Raw genomic sequence first — 22,350 nt, 5'->3', positions numbered from 1 at the left:
AGCTCAACAGTATTAGTATATGGTGCATACCATACACATATTCAGTACCATCTACCGTAGTAATACACTAGCGTAGCATACAAATGGCTTCCAAAAATTATACTAAATTTTGATTACTCCTCCCAAAACAGTCCCCTGAAATTTGGCTTAGTGACTGAGCAACAAACTGTGGTAAAAAATATACTATCAGCCACTGACACTATGGGTGGTATTCTCATCGGTTGAGGACGTTCTCTACTACATCTTCCTTACTTTTTATTTCTGCATATACTGTATTAACAATATCTTGTATGTTATTTATGCAATCTATATTAGTATAAAAAAAAATACAAAGACAACATACAAGAGAGTAGTAAGGTGTAATTATGCTGAATAAATTGATAAGGAGGAGGTGTTAGAAAGTCTCCTAGGGTGACAAGAATACAACACTATATACTACCCCATACCAGTCAACTAGGGAACATTTGTGGGCATTTCTGTGCATGTTTACGTAATGGCTAGGGTTCTATCATGTACACAATATTGGGAAAAATATAATCTTGAGGTCTGGATGACCTCTTTGGACTGAGAATGCTGTTTCTATTTATTCTTGCTGCTACCAGACATTTTACTCGAGCCCCCTGGGAGAGAAGTAAATGAAGACTACACCCTCTACAAAACACCTTGATCCCATCACTCCTCTGAGACCTAAGAAAAATACAACTTAAGGTAGGCTTAACTCCAAGCATCTCCCAGGTTAATTCGGCTGTTAATGTACATCTGGCAACACCCGGGACACTCCCAGATTCACTGATGCGTGAAATTTGCCAGTGCTCACCAAGGTCTCATCAGGGGAGGATGTATGCTGTTGATGCTCTTGCTGCATAAATTCTCAGCTTCTTCCCTACGCCTTACTAGTGTTATATTTTCACCTGACATATTCCAAGATGCCTGTAAAGTCCTTGAGTGATGTAGAAAAGTCAAAAGTATTAACTCTGATAGGCAAAAATGTCACTTTAAAGTGACATTTTTGCCTATCAGAGTTATGTTGAAGTATTCAAGCTAAATATATGAGAGTATCAAGGTTTTTGTGGTGGGTGTACATTCAACCCCTCCAGTTTATATAACTTTGGCCTAAACGGAATAAAATCACCTGGAAACGGCAAGAATAGAATAGGAAATACATCATGTAACTGAAGAGGCCACTGTCTACAAGGTTTTAAATATAAATGACACATGGTGACTTGATTTCATTTTCTTATGGGTAATGACAAAAACATACAATATAGGTATGCTCTCAATGGTCACATTTCAACTGAAAACTTGTAGGTCTGGGTAGGGCTGGGAAAAAAATTGAAAAAAAAAAAAATAAATAAAGACTGAAAACTACCTAGTATGGGCACAGCCTGAATGATCCTTATAAAAAAATTCGCTCTCAGGCGCTCTATTAGGTTTCATTTTTCCCCCGGGTATACAAAAAATGCACTTAAATATCACAGTATCATTATCGAGTGAATCCACAACTTGTTTAGCCCCACACTTAAATGTAATTGCCACAAGGGTCCTTATTTTTTTTTTTTTTTTTTTTTTTTTTTTTTTACACTTACTCATATTATCAACAGAGACCATATCAAACACAGTTGAGAAAATCCATCTGACAGGAAGCTTCATGATACAAGAAACTTCCCAGTTCCCTCAAACCAAGGTTACGTACAGTCACAGTAAAATAGTTCCTTTGCACACATTTAGGTTTTGAACTGCCAATGTGACGAGTGACCCCAAAGCTAGACCATACGCCGTGGGGAAGACAGTGGGCCACCTCCACAGTGGAATTATTTCCATCTCAACAAAAAGAATCTGCAACATGGCAAGCTTCACTGAGGAGGTATGGAGCTCACTGGAGATTCCATGGTAACTGTTTCCTAATCTGCATGTTATGGGCTCATGTACTCATTGACATCACCACCAACGATGACTGTAGAAGTAGAAACAGAAAAGAAAGGGTTTAACTGGTTACCATCCTAAACAAAAAAGCAGCAATTGTGGAAGTGGCCCAGTACTTCATTCTAGGTTCCAATGGTTTAAAAAAAAATAATATTAACAAAGTAAAACGTAAAACACTGACAGCCAATTCATTAGCTCCTTTATGTCTAGACCTCCAAACTGTTCAGCCAAGGCTGTGAAATACGTAAGCCGTGTAGTGGGCTGTGGTGATATAGTCAGATGTGTTGAAGTTTTGCTGTCCACAGAGGAACTGTTTCCTGTGACTATACAACTGAAGTCAAAGATCTGCTCATGAGAAGATGTCCACTTAAGTATGAAGTTGCCTGGATTGTGTTTTGTCCCCCACTCTGCTTTGCCTGCAGAAAAGAAAGCATTACAAGCTCAGGGGGAAAAAAAAGGTACTACTTTTGGGATTACTAAATTTATAGCATCAATCAATTTGTTGTCAACTGATGGAATTGGGCTACTCCCGTAACTGATTATAATAATGTCTCATGAAATTATATAAACCATAGTTATGAGATAGGAATGAGTCTCCTTGGTTACTTGTAAAATCCACCCTTCAGTCTGACTACATGTTACCATGAACTAAGCTGAGAAGGGTTAAGAATCTTTAGTTAAAAGAACACACCACAGCAAGCAATATTTAAGAATTAGTTTAATACTGTACATGTGACTTTACACTCCCTCTTCTGTCCTTCTTTCCTTCATTCTTTCCTCTTCCTTCTGCCTGTGGGTGACTCTACACTGAGTGACAGGCCAAATGGTTTCCGGTACACCAGGAAGCCATTTAATATGCTGGGTGGTAACCATAGAACCAAATTTTGGTGCCTGGTGGCTTAGTGAGTTATTATGGTGCTCCAATCGGATTGAGCCGGTGAAGGTTTATATCCATGGGATGGTTGGGGTTTACTGTTCACATAATGCCACTCAGGGATGAGGGAGGCTGGTCACTCTCATCTTAAATGTCAGGGCCAACTTGCCTAGCACCGGGCTCCTACGGTCCTCATGAAGCAACAATGAATCAGATGATGAATGAATGAAAATGTACAGTACAACATTCGTGCTCAGTCCCTGAAAGCTTAATGGTAAATGAAAAGGTAAAGAAAAAACAAGAACTGGTTTTATATGCTACAACGAAGTACTTTTGATTCCAAACATTTGAACACAAGGAAAAGGTAATGCATAGCCTACTTATGAACATTACCACCACACTACATTTGTTTTATGATAAACCTACACCACGTATAGTTATCCCTTCTTTAATGTTGTTTCATTATCAATGGCCACCACTTCTTCACTTAAAGTTTCTTGTGATTTATTATAAAACTATTATGAAGTCTACTTTTGTGTGTGTGTGTGTGTGTGTGTGTGTGTGTGTGTGTGTGTGTGTGTGTGTGTGTGTGTGTGTGTGTGTGTGTGTGTGTGTGTGTGTGTGTGTGTGTGTGTGTGTGTGTGTGTGTGTGTGTGTGTGTGTGTGTGTGTGTGTGTGTGTGTGTGTGTGTGTGTGTGTGTGTGTGTGTGTGTGTGTGTGTGTGTGTGTGTGTGTGTGTGTGTGTGTGTGTGTGTGTGTGTGTGTGTGTGTGTGTGTGTGTGTGTGTGTGTGTGTGTGTGTGTGTGTGTGTGTGTGTGTGTGTGTGTGTGTGTGTGTGTGTGTGTGTGTGTGTGTGTGTGTGTGTGTGTGTGTGTGTGTGTGTGTGTGTGTGTGTGTGTGTGTGTGTGTGTGTGTGTGTGTGTGTGTGTGTGTGTGTGTGTGTGTGTGTGTGTGTGTGTGTGTGTGTGTGTGTGTGTGTGTGTGTGTGTGTGTGTGTGTGTGTGTGTGTGTGTGTGTGTGTGTGTGTGTGTGTGTGTGTGTGTGTGTGTGTGTGTGTGTGTGTGTGTGTGTGTGTGTGTGTGTGTGTGTGTGTGTGTGTGTGTGTGTGTGTGTGTGTGTGCTTGTAAACCTAAAACATGAAAAAAGCATTCCTTACCTTCACTTAAGGTAGCTCTTCATTGCTACACATACTAATACATTACAACTCATTTTGCTGCTGATGATAGAATATTACGTTCCAAACACAACAAAGAATTTTAAATTCTTACTTGTATGTTTCTAAGGGGGGAGGATATAGAACAAGGGCTTTGACATTTTTCAAGACCCAAACCAGTGAAAAAATTCCAATTCTGCCTCCTGCTAGTATTGTACTGTACAAACTACATGGTTCCTCAAGTAAGTGGTGACTGGTTGCCACATCCCTATGACAATACAGAAGGCAGACAGCCCTTCACCCTTCATCCCTCTTAGTCAACATCCATGATACACCCAAGTCATGCACTGGTGCCTTGTAACCCCATCCCAGCCTCTGATGGCTTCTTTATGTACCTTTCTTTTGCACTGATGTCTCAAGTCAGGTGAATGTGGTCAATATACCTCTTATCAGAATATGACCTTGTGGCTCTGTAATATAAAGATACAGTAAAACCCTTCTATTTCAGACTTGTTTATCTGGAAACCCACTTAATACAGACTGCCTAACCACTCAAGACTAAACCTGCTTTATTTGGACTTGGTTTGAATGAAAAAACTAGAGTCCAGATGCAGCTCAGCTCACCCATGTTTTTGCAGACTTATAGGATTTGGAAATCACAAACCTGAAACCAAATACTGTATTGAATATCAGTTTTCATGCACGTAACTGACATTCACAAGTCACAAGGCAAACACAGCATAGTCAAGGAAGCACACACACACACACACACACACACACACACACACACACACACAAGGAAAAGGTAATGCAATTGATCAATGGAATGCACTACCGGATGAAATAGTGTGTGCCAGAACAATTCACAAATTTAAGGATATGTACGATAAATATGGTTTAAGACACGGGACAGTACGAGCTTGACTCATTCCCGTAAAGATACAATTAGGTAAGAACACACACACACACACACACACACACACACACACACACACACACACACACACACACACACACACACACACACACATTAGCCAGGCAACTGTAAGACACAAGGGGGTCTAGTAAATAATGGCTTGAGGTAGAGCAGACACTCTACAGTAGAGTGCTTTATACTGCGTACTTAACTCATGTCTGTGCATTTACTGTTAAGTACAAAATACAAGACAGACAGTCTTAATACTGTAGTAACTGGATTTACAATACAAACAGTGGAGTAAATATCAAAACAGCAAGAAGATACACATCACAAATACCATATGAAAGGCCTGGGAAGGGAAGTTGGGTGGGTAATCTGGGACTCTACTTGCTTAATCCAAAGTAACCTGGACTGACAGAGAATTTTATTGGGCTTCCTCCATAAAACTGGTTAATATGGACTGGCTTTCCCCCAGTTAGCCTTAATTAAATTAAATGTACTGTATACAGAAGCAGTGCAGATTTAAATGGAATTAAATATGCGTTAAGTTACCACTCACCTGGAAGTTTGGTTCAGTTCACATACACACAATGCTACTGCTGCCTCAGTTGTTGCAATGTTCCGAGTGTTCCTCCCAGGCCGCTACCTGCAACACAAACTCAAGCGTAACTGACAAGGATACCACCCTACAAACATTTCCCCACAATACTGTATGATATGCAACCATCAAGTTTACTAGGCCAGTTCCCTGTTTTAGTTACAGCTGCAACCAGACCTGGGTTTTACTAACATGCCCACACAAGTTCCAACTTGGCCTGACATAGCTGAATTTCACTGGTCAAATGACTTTAATCAGCTTAGGACAGACACTTCAATGTACAAGGATTAGATACTGCCTTCATTAACCCCTTCACAACAATACCACCCTCCTGCACTACATAAAACTGACATGTAGTAGCAGAAATACTGTAGACTCTTGCTATGACAGACTAATTTGGGGGAAGACTGATCTGATAAAAGCCAATAGCCTGTTATATCCAATGGGTCCTCCCATGAGGTGAGATTTCAAGCACGTTTGAAAATACGTGAGTACAATAGAATATTCTAGTGCTAAAAATGAAAACTATACCCACTTTACACCAACTTGGCCCATAATTCCTCCCACTGCAGCTTATTTAATATTCTTGTCATGGCACTTCTTCATGACTAGTATAGTACTGTATTACCAGTCTGTTATTAAACTCAGCAATTATGATGGGGAGGGAGCAATTTCAGGCCAGGCTGGAGTAAAAATGGTAGGAAACACATGTACTGCGACCCACTGCATCCCATTTAACAGACACTGTTCGTTATAGCCGAAGGAAGTTTGATGGCCTTCATCGTGTCCAGTAAATCTGATATCTGCTCTATTGAGATCTGTTAAAGCAAGGGTCTACTGTAGATTACAAAAAATACAGTAATATGTTGAACGGTATAACCTCTGTAGGATTACAAACTGATGCTTTGGACCTGATGGACTAAGGATATCTGGTCACATCAGCAGGATATTCCCATTCATCTTCTGTAGAAGTTGCGACGAACGATTATCTTGTTAGTGAGAATGAGTGAATAAGTCAGCATATTGCCTGGGCTGTGGTGCACAAAGCAGCATGACAGTGAAAGCTAAGTGAGGTATGTAGTGCCAAACATGTTCTCCAACATAAGATCATACTGGATCAGTTTTTCACAATTAGAAAACAGATAATTATACTGTATATCAGAAAAACATGAGACTAAGCACAAGTACCATAAGTACACTACATACTCTTTATAGATGACAGTGGGTTATGTAACCAAATGCAAGTCACAAACTAGGTACTGTAACAATAATGATGCCTTTTGACTTTCCAGGTGTCATTACCATATAATATTCTCAGTTTTACACTGAATCTTAGGCCATCATCATTTCTGATGCCTTAAATTCTTTCTAAGGTTGGCCATAACAGAAACACCTCTAGGCTGCTTTGTCCTCAAACATCTCTGTCCCTTTCTAAAATATTCTTCTGCCTCTTCCTTCTCTCTCATCAATTTCCTGCATAATTCTCTTCTGCCATACCACATGTATGCCTCTTACCACACTACCCTCAGCCTTCACTGAATATGTCCATACCATTTCAGTGTATCATGTTTGATCCATTCAGCAATTACACACCTCAATTCTACTGCTCTTTTTTCTATTCTATTTACTCATAAATTGTATACTAAGTACAATATCCTCACCACCTTTGAGTATAGTAGTGGCAGGATGTAAATGACTGGCTTTCTTTCCAGAGAAACTGCCATGATCTTGTGACATGTAAAAAAAAATGGCTTTTTGGTTTGACAAAACCCTTAGACTTTATCATCATTCTCATTTAATCCTGTGTTGCCCCATGAGGAGCGTAGGAGCCCGGTGCTGGGCAAGTTGGTCCCGATATGCAAAATACAGGTAGTTGTGATGCTATTTATCCTAAAATTAACATGCTCCTATAGTACTGTATTTTGCTAAGATTAGGTATAGGTATCGTACTGCATGATGGTAGGTTACCGTATTTGCCAGTGTTCAAGACAACTCTTGAACCTCATGAAAAAAAATGCCCAAAATTGGGGGTTGTCCTAAACACCGGGTATAAAATCCTAACGTCTACATCCTGTGGTTATGGGATCCATAGGCGTGACGGGGAACATTGCCAAACACTTGCCTTAACTCTTGTTTAATTGAATATAGTATATATACTTTCAAAAACCATTGAAATTAGTAACATTATCAACAAACACAACTTGTTTTCTATATGAAGGCAAATTTTTATAACAATATCTCCATGGATACAGCCATGAAGACAGAGGAAATATGAGTAACCTGTTCAGCGCACACCATGAACACCGGCGTGTGTACTGCTCGCTCTGAGAGTGACTGGCTGGGCTGTTTGCCAACGAGTGGAGGGTTACCATACCAGATCTGAAGCAGAGTTCATTACCGAGTTCCTCAGTTTCATTACCGAGCTGATTTTTTCCTTTCTAGCTGTCACTAATTTATAAGCAGTAGCACTCCCTCTGGGTTAACATATTATTTCCATCAACCACAAACCTTATCATGGCTCCATGTGATAAACAAAAAAAATATGAGGCTTGTTTTAAGTTAAAAGTGTTAGAATATACCAAATCATCCAATAATTGTGCTGTTGCGTGAGACTGTGGTGTGACAGAGAAGATGGTACGAACATGATGATTGACAGAACACTTACTATGGGATATGCCAAGGCATAAATGTACAATGAGGAAAAAAGGTGCACAGCAGCCAATTTTGGAGAAGCAGGTAGCAACATGGTCTGCAAACAGCACCAAAATGGGTACATTGTCCCAAGAAACAAAATTTGTTTTGGGACACTCAAGTGGACCAGAGAAAACAAGGAGCATAGCAAAGCTTTCAAAGCAACGGTTTCATGGTGTTCTTGTTTCATGAAAAGACATGATCTAGTACTGAGACAGAAAACAAAACTAGCACAACAATTATCAAAAGATCTTGAATGCAAGATTACCAATTTCCAACAGTACATCACAGGCCTATGCAAGAAGCATGGATATCCATTATGCATGGATGAAACTTCAATGAATTTCAATGTGGTTGGAAATCAAACTGTTGAGGAGAAAGATGCAAAAACAGTGTTAGTGAAAACAACAGGACACGAGGAGACACGCTTTACAGCAGCATTTTGTGTATGGCACACGGAACCAAGATGAGCCCAATTATTACTTTCAAGAGAAAACGATGCCAAAAATAAAGTTCTCAGCTGGAATTTTTGTTCATGTCAATGAGAATGGGTCACTGGATGAACATGGAATGAAAGTGTGGACTGAGCATGTGTGGTGTAGGTGGCCTGGTGGCTTGCTAAAAACAACATAGCCTGACAATATGCGACATGTTCAACAGTCATTTAACAGAGGGAACAAAAACCTACATGGCAAGACACAACAGTGGCAATGCTGTTATTCCTGGTGGATTAACTTCAGTCCTACAATCACTTGATGTCTGTCTGAATAAGCCATTCAAAGACCGCATCCATGAGCAATGGAACGAGCAGATGATCGGCAGTAAAAAGTCGTATACAATGGGTGGGAATGTGAGTTCTCCAGGTCTGGATGCGGTGTGTGATTTTATGATCAAGGCATAGAATGATATTTTTGTGGAAACAGTCACCAACTCTTTTAACAAATGTGGAACATCCAATTCAATGGATGGAATGGAAGATGACATTTTGTGGGCAGATGAGGAGGAGGAAGCCGATGCTACACCTTTGAATTCAGAGAACTGCAAACTTTAACCCAGCATGAAGCTGATGAACTGATAATGTCAGATGTGGATCAGACTGATCCTGAAGGTTCTTAATCACAGACAGTTGATGTGGTGACTTCAATAAAATGTAACTTTCTTTTAACCTATTGTATAAAATTCATGGTAACATGATTTTAAGTTCTTAATACAGTACAGTATGAGCTAGTATTGGAGTAATAAATGTATAACCCATCTGGATACCGAAGGTGGCACATGCAGCCTAGATAGCCTGTAAAAATCACAGAAGCTGGTTTAAGGTAAAACCTAATAAAAGGCTGTGTTACTTAGCAAAGTGTTTATAGTATCACTTCAGTGGTCAGTGGGAAAAGTGATAATGGACTGGGGTTACTAGGGTAGGAAGCTCCCAGTGTCTAAGGAGCTGGGGCCTGTCTTATGCATAGAGTATACTTCTCAACCCACATTTTGTATGGAAATATTGGGGGTAGTCTTATACACAGGTCAGCCTTATGCACTGGCAAGTACGGTATATTGTTATCCTCACCTGACACTCTCTGGAGCAATACCACTGGTTGCCACATCCTGCACACACAAACTGTGCTCGTTGTTTGTGGCAGCCCTGGCACTTGGGGTTGCCACTGCCTGCCTCTTCCCCACCCACCTTCTTGCCCCGACCATCAAGCTATGAAGAAAGCAGCAGGAGTAATGAGTATGAACAATACATATAAACATGTATGAGTACAATAAAGCCAGTTCTTGTTATCAGACAGGGGTGTATTCCGATACATCACAATATTCTCCAAGCAACTGATACTATGTATCAAAGGAAACTGGCAAAGCAACGTTGGAGTTCCACTGCCACATAACACGGTATGAATGCAAACAGTGGCTCTGCCTACCCTTGTCAGGCATGTGCAGGATGTCCACTACGTACTGTACTCCTTTTACCTAGACTTACCTGAGAGTGAGGGTTCTTATCCTTGACAGTGGTGGTGGATGAGCCTGAGAGCAGTGCTGAGAGTGTGAGGTACTGAGAGTTGCCTGGCACTGTTGGCTCCCCAACTGCCTTCCCTAGCGCACCGCCTGACACGCTAGCCCGCGATTCAAGCAGTAGCTGAGAGGGGGAGGTGTTGGTCAAGTGATTAAACAAGTTGGCTACTCTCCGAAAGGACGCATGTTTGATCCCAGGCAGTGGCACGGAACAGTTTGATGACTGAATTTTGCTAGAATGGACTCTACTAATCTTCCACATGGGCCACCAGCATGTCATAAAAGCATCCACACTAATACCACTGAGCTTCTCCCATGAATTTCAAAATCGACAGTGGTCATTAACATTGAAACGATGACATGGGAAGATGTGGCATGTAGGAGGGCTAATAATAATAACAATAATAATAATAATAACAATAATAATAATAATAATAATAATAACAATAACAACATCAACACTGTGGTAGGTGGGGGCACTCACCATCCACTCACTCGATGTAGTGCTGCTCTTGGGTGTCTGCTCTTTCCTCTCCTCCCTCCATTTCTTCCTTTCTCTTCTGTCTTTCTTTATTTCATTCTTTCCTCGTCCTTCTGCCTACGGGTGACTTTACACTCCCTCCTTTGTCTTTCTTTCCATCATTCTTTCCTCTCCCTTCTGCCTATGGGTGACTACAATGAGTGACAAGCCGAATGGTTTCCTGTACACCAGGAAACCATTTACTATGCTGGGCAGTAACCATATAACCAAATGATGGCACCTGGTGGTTTAGTGGGTAATTACGGTGCTCCAATCGGATTGAGCCGGTGAAGGTTTATATCCAAGGAATGGTTGGTGTTACTGCTCATGTAATGCCACTCTGGGATGAGTGAGGCTGGTCAACTTGCCTAGCCCCGGGCTCCTACGCTCCTCATGGGGCAATGTAGGATTGGATGATGGATGGATGGATGGATGAACAACAACAACAACAATAATAGTAATAATATCTGGAGAGTTATCTTTCATTTCCAAGTGCTGATGACTTAATACTGCCAATTTCTTTACAGCTGGATATAAATATTTTGATTCAGAGAATATCTAATTACTTGAGAAATCTTTTCCTTATCTTGACAACATAAAATACACAGTACAGTATTACAAGTACAAGTGAAACAGATATGCTGGTACACATTCAGTCCCACAAACGTCTTGAAACAAACTTTTCTCTAATCTCAAGTACATCAACTATACTTTGTTCACTTGAAGTAGGCCTAAAATTGCCAACCCTCAATTTGGAATACTGAGTTGCAACAACAGATTAATACCGGAATATGCTTGTCATGAAGTGGAAATGGTGTAGAGCAACAGTACTCTCCTATGCAACAATGAGATATATAAATTAAGATGCAAATGGACAAAAATACCTGCCAAGTTAAGGTGAATGAATGATACTACTTACCTTGGCCAGGGCAGAGGGAGCAGACTCCATGCCTGGTTTGGACACAGGGGGTGCAGGTGAGGGGTGGGAAGGGGGAGTCTGATCCCTCACTATACTTGGGGTGCTTTCTCGACTACCCTCACCACCTCTCTTGCTAATACCCTCACTGCTGCCCACTGGGAATATTGAGATCTGAAAATGGTAATGCTTAGACAGACTTGTTTCCACAAAACATCAATTTACTGTTGCTCAACCATCATCATCATCATCATCATCATCATCATCATCATCACCACCACCACCACCACCACCACCACCACCACCACCAACACCACCACCACTATCATCATCATAAACCTTTTTTCTCAAACATGGATAGGGATGAGGTAGGTTCTAGAATACACAGAGGAGGCTCCAGGAAAAGGCTCCAGGATTTGGGCCAGTTACGCACTAACACAACATTCAAACCCCAACAATCCTGGCTCCACCTCATAAGCCTAACATCTACAAACATCATTCATTCATTCATTGCCAGATGCCATGTATCCCAATCGGGGTGGCCAAGGGCTTAGAGTTAATTGTTTTACAGGGAGGGGCACTAATCCTCCACCAACCCCACTTGACACGTAGGGATGCCAACAGCATCTGGTGTTCCCAGGCCGTCACCCATCCAAGTACTAACCAGAAACATGTTTTCAATATATTTGTATTCTGACTTGCATCACATTACCTGACAGACGGAGTCAATCCATCACCTGTCAGAATAAAACAGGGAAAACAAAGTCTTGCCATGTGTTCCCCATGCATATTTCATCCAACCAGCTCACCCCCCTGTCAGTCCACAAGCCTCATCATCTTCCATACCTAGCATCCTTACGAACGCACTTGCCGTTTCCATCCACTTTCTTTGTGGCCTACTGTCTCTTTCCACCTTGGAATTCATTCACTAATACCCTTTTCACCAACATATTTGTACCAGTTCCTTTTTTGGTAAGTAGGGCTGCTCACCATCCAGTCACCCGATGTGGTGCTACATGCTAGTGATTACACTTCAGTGACAAGCCAAATGACTCCTTGCAGACCAGAAAACCACTTACTACACTTGGTGAAAACAACACAGCTAAATGGATGCCTGGTGGTCCAATGAGTCAAGGTGCTCCAACTGGCAGTAGCCCATACGTGTTTACATCCAAAGGGGTGGTTGCATTTTTCATACATAGCCTAATGCTGGTCAGGGGAAAGCAACTGGCCTCTCCAGCCCTGAATGTCTGAGCTAAGTACCCTTGCCAGGGTTCCCTATGTACCTGATCGTGCTATATAGGACTGAATGATAAACAGACACCCTCTCTTTAAGATCATACTATAAAACACACTCTCTTTAACCCTGACACCAACACACTTCCACACTCAACACCTTTCACAAAGCACATTATATTTTAACATATACATTTCATGCACTAAAAACACATTCCTCAATAATCCTGCTTGTCCTGCTCCTACTCTTTAGTTGTCACTCTCATGCAATAATGACACACCATAATAACAACAACAACAACAACAACAATAATAATAATAATATCCAAGGGGTGGTTAGGGTTTATTGCTCACATAATGCCACTCAGGGATGAGTGAGGCTGGTCACTCTCATCTTCAATGTCAGGACCACTTTGCCTAGCCCGGGGTTCCTACATTCCTCATGGGACAACACAGAATTGGATGATGGATGGATGGATAACAATAATCCATCATCCAATCCTATGCCACCCCATGATGAGTGTAGGAGTCTGGGGCTGGGCAAGTTGGTCCTGACATTTAAGATGAGAGTGACTAGCCTCACTCATCCCTCAGTGACATTACATGAGCAATAAACCCAAACCATCTCTTGGATATAAACCTACATAGAATCAATCCAATTGGAGTGTCTTAATTACCCACTAAACCACCAGGTGCCATAATTTGGTTATATGGTTACCACACAGCATGGTAAATGGTTTCCTGCTGTACAGGAAACCATTTGGCTTGTCACACAGTATAGAGTCACCCATTCACAGAAGGAAGAAAAATGAAGGAAAGAAACAAAAAAGAGGAAGGATGAAAGAGGGGAAAGGGCAGAAACCCAAAGCAGCACTACATTAAGTGAGTGGATGGTGAGTTTCCCCACCTACCACTCATAATAATAATAACAATAATAATAATCATATTAATAATAATAATAATAATAATAATAATAACTGACTCAGACAGGTTTATGTGAAGCTACAGAACATGGTGAATGTTTGTGGCGTATCCGACAGAGCTATGATTCCGGAGGCTTGATTGATGAGTGAATGGAAGCGTGGCCCATTGGACTGGGCAAATTTGGGCTGTCTAGTCACTGCTACTCCTCACCCTGCCCTTGAGTGAGAAAGGAGGTTTGGAAGATGATGATGATGATGATGATGATAAAATTACAGTAAGTAACAGAAAACCAAAAAAGCTTATTTGCCGTCTCACTACAGAGGGTTTCTTCGACTTTTGATAAATCTGCCAGAAGGTAGTCAGAAAATGAATAAACTCTAAATGAACACTTTCATAAGGACTATCAAATCCATTCACTTCAGTTTTTCTTCTATGCAGAACATATTCTTCTGGCTGCAGAAAGTGTCACTCTACTGATGGGGTTGATCCTTTCACTGCTACATCTTAATAAGGACTTTTTGAATAAAATGCCCATATCAAGACATAGCATATTAAGATGTGTTATGTCCACGTAGTGTAATTCTGCTTAGGCACGCTGTAGCAGCCCAAAGGTTAATCGAGACAATTAAGCGCGTTCATCATCACCATCTACACTTCTTGTCCCACCAAACGACAGACTGAGACGGTGTCCAATGAGCAAGGAAAAAAGCTGACTGAGACAGACTAACCAAATTCTGTCCAAGTGAATGGGCCACAGACATACATATCCAGTCTTCAGTGCTTCATACCACCTGTCAGCTAGAGTCACTCCTAGATATCACTTCACTGGGAAAGAACACGGGTGTCAAACCCTTGTCATACACTCTTCCATATAAAATTCATCCAACCAGCTTGATCTGCTGTAAGTTTCAGAGCCTCACCATCCTCTATTCCTCACTTTCTCACACACTCATTTACCATCCACCTTCTTGGCCTACCATGCCTCCTCCCACCTTCAAACTCACTCAGATACACCCAGTTCATCAATCTGTTGACACCCATTCTCTCCAAATGACCAGACCATCCTGGTATACTTTTTTTAACTTTGATGTCCACAGACTTCCTTTCCCACATCATTTATGAACCTACTAACTACTAAAATTCTCCTCAGTTGAGCAAAATCATCTTGTGGTAGCCTAGGTAAATAACTTACTGCATCTACTGAATTAACAAGAGTTAATGCATGAAACACACTTACACAGATCCAGGCTGCTTTTAACTGAGCAATACATAAACACTGTCAATGTACCTGGGATGTATTTTCATTCAGCTTTGGAGAGACCTTTTGATATGCAGATGTTGGATACGTCTTTCAGTAACCCCTTTTCAACTAAAGTGCTTTCCAAGGCTGAGTATAACAGTGGTCTGATGGCATCATGAATTAAATTTTAAAATCTGTCACTAAACTGAAGGGGTTCTGGTACAAACCACACATACCTGAGGGGATCCAGGCTGTTTTTCAATTTGTGTGAGCTCAGCAAAACGAAGCAGGACATCTTTATAGGACACAGAGGGGTCATTCATGGGCAAGAAGCCTTTGGCGCCATGACCACTGGGTATGGATCGGGTCTCGGCCTCGGAACTGCTGCTGGAGACACTAGGGGGCCGCTCTTGCTCTCTTCCAGTCCTCTTGTCACCGTCATACCGGTTACGCCAGGCTCCTCGTGTGGCTCTCCTAGAGGTTTGGGATTTACCACTAAGGTTCAGTTTTAACACTTCTGTCCTCAAAATGTTGCAAAGCTTAAAACTCAGTGTTTGGTGATGACAGTCACAGTTCAGTACAAACATACTGGAGTGTAATCATTATGAAGTATCTCAATATTATACAGCACTCAAACCTTGCATCACATGTTTTTGACAACTGGATGATTCATGTACATTACTATTTCATGCATTTATCTGCAATAAATTCTAAACCTCATTAGCTGCAGCCAAAACCACATTCCATTTTGCTCAGGGCAGGTTAAATCAGATAACTGAAAAACAATAACCTCTGTCACATTACTATACAGTTAGGTAAGTTCCTGTGATTTCCATTTTCACTGAAGGCAAAATCACACAACTGAAATCATCACAATGGGTTACTTTGCGATGTATTCTGAGTCACTATTAAAAGCCTTTCAATACAGATGAACTGGACAAAGTCACATATGACAGTCTGTTCTTAACAATCTCATCTGCAACTTTCTGATGAAAAAGTAGCAAGAATTATCAGAGATGGAAGATTCGGTATGATGGCTTTTCAGGTAGTGTCCAATACTAAAATGTCACACTGTGCCTTTATGCAACACATCATAATAACTACAAACAGCAGATATTTATCAACTGCATCCATTGGTTTGCAGCTTTGTGCTAAAACTATGGTATATAATGGCAATAATTATTCATGAAAAGACAATTAGGCTACATGATGTAATCTGGCCCACATAAAACAATGCTAATCACTTAATACTGCAACGCTGTATCTTTTTTATATTACCTTCTTGCCATCTACAGATTACTTTATTCAGTTTGTAAAATTCTTCAAACTTGATAGAATAAATACTCTTTCCTAAATTTTTCACTGCTACAGGGTTTTTCTAAGATGAATAAAATCATGTCGGTAGCATTAATTAAACATATGGTGACCAATGTTCTATGCAAAACATGTTTCAAAATATCATACATTTTTTGAAATATCTGTTGTTGTAAACTGAGGGAAGTAGCTTTGCTGGAATCAATGAAACTTTTAAGCAAGCCAGAATCTCACAAAGGGTAATACAGCACAGTACTTTCTGTAAATGGTGTCTTGGTAATGGAGGAGTTAAAAGCAAACCTATTATCCAGTTACCTGATGGGGGGAGTGTTTGGGTTCTCCTTGCGGTAGTTGGCGATCAAATGCTGGACATTAACAGTAGGTCCCTGTGGCCCTTGACCAGTGAAGGATATAGAAGTTGGCAGACCAGGTACTCCCCCAGCTGATCCTGTGGGTTTTGGTAGAATGGGCTTCATACTCGCCATGCCGGACGTCAACTGTTTGCTCAGTTTGCTCTGTGCCTCAGATGTCAAGGAAACTTTTGGATGCTCACCGCCAGGCTTATTGGTGGTGGTGTGAATGTCAATGACGCTGATGTTACTGTTGCTCCCCATCCCACCGTCACCACTACTACTGTCTTTCGTCACCACTTGCGGCATCTGTAACAATAATAATCATGGGTCATGATACTGACGCTGAAATATCCGACAGAGTACAGAATTGCAGTATTACAAAACAGTAACATCATTTCTTGGAAGGTACATCTCTTGAGAGGTACAGGCCCCTGACTACAACTCTAAAACATTTAAATTTATGGGGTCTCTCCTGACCTGAATAAAAATATATGGTACTTGCCAGAGTGAAATATAATCTGCAGGTAATGGAAATTACTGCATGAATAGTTAAATGGCCCATGCCCCTGATGGCAATGCATTATGAAAAAATCTCCCAATTGCCACCTGGGCATTTGAACCTCAGTGTCCAATTGGGGACAAAAATTTGCCTTATCATGCTGAGAAAAGTTTGGTATATTTTCCTACACATAGGTGATGATTTTGGCTTCATATATCAGAGAGGAAAGTGATATAAATGGCCAAGTGTGAAGGAGGAGATAAAGTGGAATAACCCCTTAACTGCAAATTTCCTTCTGAAACGACCTATCAACAGACTGCAGCGTTCCTTTTAAAATCCACAATTCTCTTTCCAAAGTTGCACCTTGTATTCTAACCAGTGAACTTTGTGTATTCATCTGCTCACACTAGGGGTTGCTAGCTCATCATTTTAGCTTCCCACAACAACAACAGAAGTAGGAAAAAGAAGGCAGATTTTGTGCCTTGTCTGCATGAACACTAGCAGGTGTGAACAAGTATGATGGAAAGTGATAACATGGTGCCCAGAGAGTCAGGCTGGCTAATGTCTCAGAGACTGCTACTGTGACTTTCAAAAATTCGTCAACTTCTAGAAAAGTGACTCATAAAATGTAAATAAGTGAAAGAAACTAACTGTGTGTGTAAGTGAATAAAACACTTGGGAAATTAAGATGTCTGATGTAAGCTATGTAAACATAGTTTGCTGAGTTTAGCATTATTCACTGTAGCTGACTAGTTTTTCACTGTTTCATTTAATACTATTTTATTTAATGATGCCTGTAAAATACTAATATTCAAGTGCTAAGTGACATACACCACAGTGCAAAGTTAAGTGATGCATACAGTGGTGAATGGTGGTGAAGTGAAGGATGCTGGGCGATGGTGGGCGTGGTTGAGGACAACGGACAGCTACAGCGACACACTATCTCTATCTATCTATTGCCAGACGCCTCAATCCCGTTTGGGGTGGCCACAAACAAATTGCCTCCAAGTCGCCCTGTCCCCCACCATTTCACTCCCCTGCTCCCAACTCACACACCCCTCTCTCATATACCTCTCTACCCCATCCCTCCATCTCATCCTCGGCCTCCCCCTCCCTCTTCCTCCCTCCACCTCACTCACATACACTCTCTTCGTCAGTCTTTCACCCTCCATCCTCTCCACATGGCCAAACCACCTCAGTGTGTTCCTCATAACGCTTGCTATCACATCCACATCAACACCACAACGCTCCTTTATATCCTCATTCGTCAGCCTGTTTCTCCATGTGACTCCACAGGCTCCTCTTAAATAACTCATTTCCACTGCTCTCACTCTTGACTTGTGTTCTTCCAACAACGTCCAAGCTTCACTTCCGTACGTTGGAGTTGGTATCACAATACTGTCATGTAGTAACTTTTTCACTTCCATGCTCACTTCTCTGTTTCTTATCACTGCTTTCAAAGAACCAGCAACCTTTCTTCCCTGATGTACCCTTTCAAGCACTTCAACCTCCAAACCTCCATCCTTACTCATCACACTACCCAAGTACTTAAACGTACTCACATTTTCCAATTCCTCACCATCCAACCTCGCTGTACATTCACTGACTTCACCTCTCTCAAAGACCATCCCTTTACTCTTCCCTACATTCACCTTTAGATTCCATTTCTTACACACTCTCCCAAACTCATCCACCAAGCCTTGCAGCTCCCCTTAGTCTTCATTCAACAACACAGTATCATCTGCACACAACAGTACAGGGAGTTTCCAAACACTACCCTCTCTCACCAGGGCCACTCCACATCCACTACCCTACCTTGTACCTCTTTTATTACCCCATCCATGTACAGATTGAACAACCATGAAGACATGACACATCCCTGTTTCAACCCAACACACAAAAACACCAAAAATGACGTTGCTTCCACTAAACTCTATGGTAACACTGGAGCATCTAGACATCTAATGAAGTGCTCAGAGGCAAACAGAAAGGTTTAGCTTTCTTACACGTGTATTAATATTATTTTTTTTTTATCCTGTACTCATATATTAAAATGAAAATTACTGAATTGAAAATGGGTAACTTTTGGGTGGATTGTTGCACCAGAGACCTCACTTTCACCACCTTAGCTGCAGTCATGGGGCGAACAGGTCAATTTTTCTCCATGAATGTATCATGTGACAATCATTTAAACTGGCGCTCTTAGACCAATGCAATATATCACTGAGTGTTTACATACACTCAGTCCTTACTTAAAGTTTAGGAATGGGTTGTCCAACCTTTATTTGACTGTGCACCCCCTAACCACATGCTTCCCAGCCAATGCACCCCATCTCATACAATTTTTGATAGAAAAGAAATGACCTGATTACCATCCAAATCATACTACAGTCTATTCATTTTTTAGGATACTTCTCCTCCATCCTTCTTGCTTTCCAGTCTCTTCTGTCTTTCTTTATTTCATTCTTTCCTCATCCTTCTGCCTATGAGTGACTTCACACTCCTTCGTCTGTCTTTCTTTCCTTCATTCTTTCCTCTTCCTTCTGCCTGTGGGTGACTCTACACTGAGTGACAAGCCAAATGGTTTCCTGTACACCAGGAAACCATTTACTATGCTGGGAGGTAACCATATAACCAAATTTTTGGCGCCTGTTGGTTTAGTGGGTAATTATGGTGCTCCAATCGGATTGAGCCAGTGCAGGTTTACATCTAAGGGGTGGTTGGGGTTGATTGCTCATGTAATGCCACTCAGGGATGAGTGAGGCTGGTCACTCTCATCTTAAATATCAGGACCAACTTGCCTAGCCACGGGCTCCTACGCTCCTCATGGGGCAATGTAGGATTGGATGATGGATGGAAGGATGGATATTCATTTTTGCATACTGTATTATTAGAACCAAACACAAGTACAGATGCTTCTTAGAAAGCAATTCTGTACAGTCTGAGAAACGTGCTTTGCTTAGGGTCAAGAGCATGACAAATTATCGTCCCGTCTCTAACCTGTCTTTCTTATCCAAGATTATTGAGTGGGCCATATTTGATCAACTCTTACTACTACTGGAACATAACAGAGTTATTCCTATTGTTCAATCAGCATACAAAAAATACCATTCAACTGAAACTGCACTAACAAGGATTCATAGTGACTTGGTGGCTACCTGTAGTGGGATGTCCTCTCTCCTAATTCTGTTGGCTTTGTCTGCAGTTTTTGATACAGCAGATCATAAACTATTGTTGGATGATCTGTATTTCTATGGCATTCGTAATAGTGCTCTTTTGCTTCTTAAGTTAGACCTGTTGGACAGATCTCAGAGGGTGGTTGTTGATTATGCTATGGTCCTTTCGCAGCAAGAAGTCCGTTCAGGGTGTGGCAGAAGTTGGACTTTCCCCGACTGCGACGTTGCCAATCTGACCACCAATTATCGGATTATCACTCTGTCTCCCTACCTACCCCCATGCCACCTGTTTCTCTCTCTCTCTCTCTCTCTCTCTCTCTCTCTCTCTATATATATATATATATATATATATATATATTGTATATATTTATTATTTATTTTCAACTTTTTTCCACACCACCTATTAGGTAAAAGTCTAGGCACGTTTTATTTTTAAGAGGTTTCCCCTGTAGGCCTAATCCTCTCTCTGACCCTGGGTCCCTTGCCGACCTCGGCATGGCAACATGGGAAAAAAAGCCCTGCCACGTGTCATAGAATTCATCCAAATCGTTGTTATAATTCTAAAAAGTGATACTCAATGTACTATATAGCTTCCTTTACTATATACAGAATATAAAAAACAATTTCAAATAGCACAGATGGGAAATAAGAGAGAGAGAGGGATGTACTACGGTTGATTTGGCACATCGCTAGAGGTGATTCACCAGGTGGGCCCCACCCTGAACGGACTTCTTGCTGTGAAAGGACCATAGCTCTGATTCTGCTCCCCTTCTGTTCGGAGTCCCTCAAGGATCAGTTTAGGGTCTAATTCTATTTACTATCTACATGAGTAGTTTATCATCTTTACTTGATGCTCACAATGAGTCCTATCATTTTTATGCTGATGACAACGAGCTCTATGTTAAGATGTCGGATACTGATGATACCAAGACTAAGCTTGAATCTCTAATGTCTGATATTAAGATCTCAATGGCTAGGAGGAAATTTAAGCTGAATGATGGTAAAACTGAGATCATCATCATCAGGGGAAACAGAAGGGGTGAAGACACTTATATGCCCTGGTCTTGAACACTGGCGTGTCACAGCTTCATCCTGTCAGTTTTGTTCAATATCTGGGTGTTTATTTTAATCCATACATCCATCTATCCATCATCCAATCCTATGTTGCTCCATAAGCAGTGTAAGAGCCTGAGGCTAGGCAAATTGGTCCTGACATTTAAGATGAGGGTGACCAGTCTCACTCATCTCTGAGTGGCATTATGTAAGCAATAAACCCCAACCACCCCTTGGATATAAACCTACACAGGCTCAATCCGACTGGGGTGCCTTAATTACCCACTAAACCACTAGGCGCCATAATTTGGTTGTATGGTTACCAACCAGCATAGTAAATGGTTTCCTGGTGTACAGGAAACCATTTGGCTTGTCACTCAGTGTAGGTTCAAAGCTAAATTACAAAGAACATATTAATCAAGTTGTAAGAGGGTGCAACTTGCATTTCAGAAATCTGTACTCTGTGAGAAAATTCCTGAATAGATGTTGCCTCTTAACACTGGTCCACGCAGTGGTCTTGTCTCGTGTCAATTCACTGTGGATTGGTCTTCCAATAGTATACTGTATTAATAAAAGTTCAGTCTGTGTTGAACAGGGCAGCACGGCTTATCTCTGGTCTCCCCCTGAGAACCTCTATTACCCCGTTCCTAACTGAGCTGCATTGCTTACCAGTAAAGGCTAGAAATGAATTTAAACTGTGTCTTATTACACTCAAGGTTCTTAAGTTTGGCGAACCGAAGTATCTTGCTGAATTGTTAAAACTCCAATTGGCATGCCAAAGTGTGATGTTACGTAGAGATGATGATTCCTTACATCTTGACAAGCCTGGAGCCGTTTACCAGTCATCTTTCTCCAATTGTTCTTTTGTGTATAGAGCCCCTAGATTGTATAATAGATAGCCACTGTCCATGAGACAACTCTCTTCTGCTGAATCCTTTAAGAGACAGCTGA

The 22,350-nt window shown here is 41.2% G+C and overlaps 1 protein-coding gene across 1 annotated transcript in view; it reads right to left on the bottom strand.

Moving 5' to 3' along the window:
* Positions 1-1,246: 1,246 nt before the first annotated feature.
* The window catches only part of LOC145408369 (uncharacterized), a 45,814-nt gene continuing 24,710 nt past the window's right edge, over positions 1,247-22,350 (bottom strand). The window contains exons 6-12 of the mRNA XM_080279095.1: positions 16,634-16,977; positions 15,241-15,499; positions 11,608-11,778; positions 10,137-10,292; positions 9,723-9,860; positions 5,429-5,515; positions 1,247-2,339 (exon numbers count right to left, since the gene is read on the bottom strand). Of these exons, the coding sequence (XP_080135221.1) occupies positions 5,474-5,515; positions 9,723-9,860; positions 10,137-10,292; positions 11,608-11,778; positions 15,241-15,499; positions 16,634-16,977 (1,110 nt within the window). The 3' untranslated portion in view covers positions 1,247-2,339; positions 5,429-5,473. The remainder of the gene's footprint in view (positions 2,340-5,428; positions 5,516-9,722; positions 9,861-10,136; positions 10,293-11,607; positions 11,779-15,240; positions 15,500-16,633; positions 16,978-22,350) is intronic.

This window comes from Coenobita brevimanus, chromosome 77 (genome assembly GCF_032717465.1).
Source record: "Coenobita brevimanus isolate Jiangsu-jjx chromosome 77, ASM3271746v2, whole genome shotgun sequence".
Taxonomy (NCBI): Eukaryota; Metazoa; Arthropoda; class Malacostraca; order Decapoda; family Coenobitidae; genus Coenobita; species Coenobita brevimanus.
Note: the sequence above shows the minus strand (reverse complement) of the source record. Positions and strands in the feature narration are given on the sequence as shown.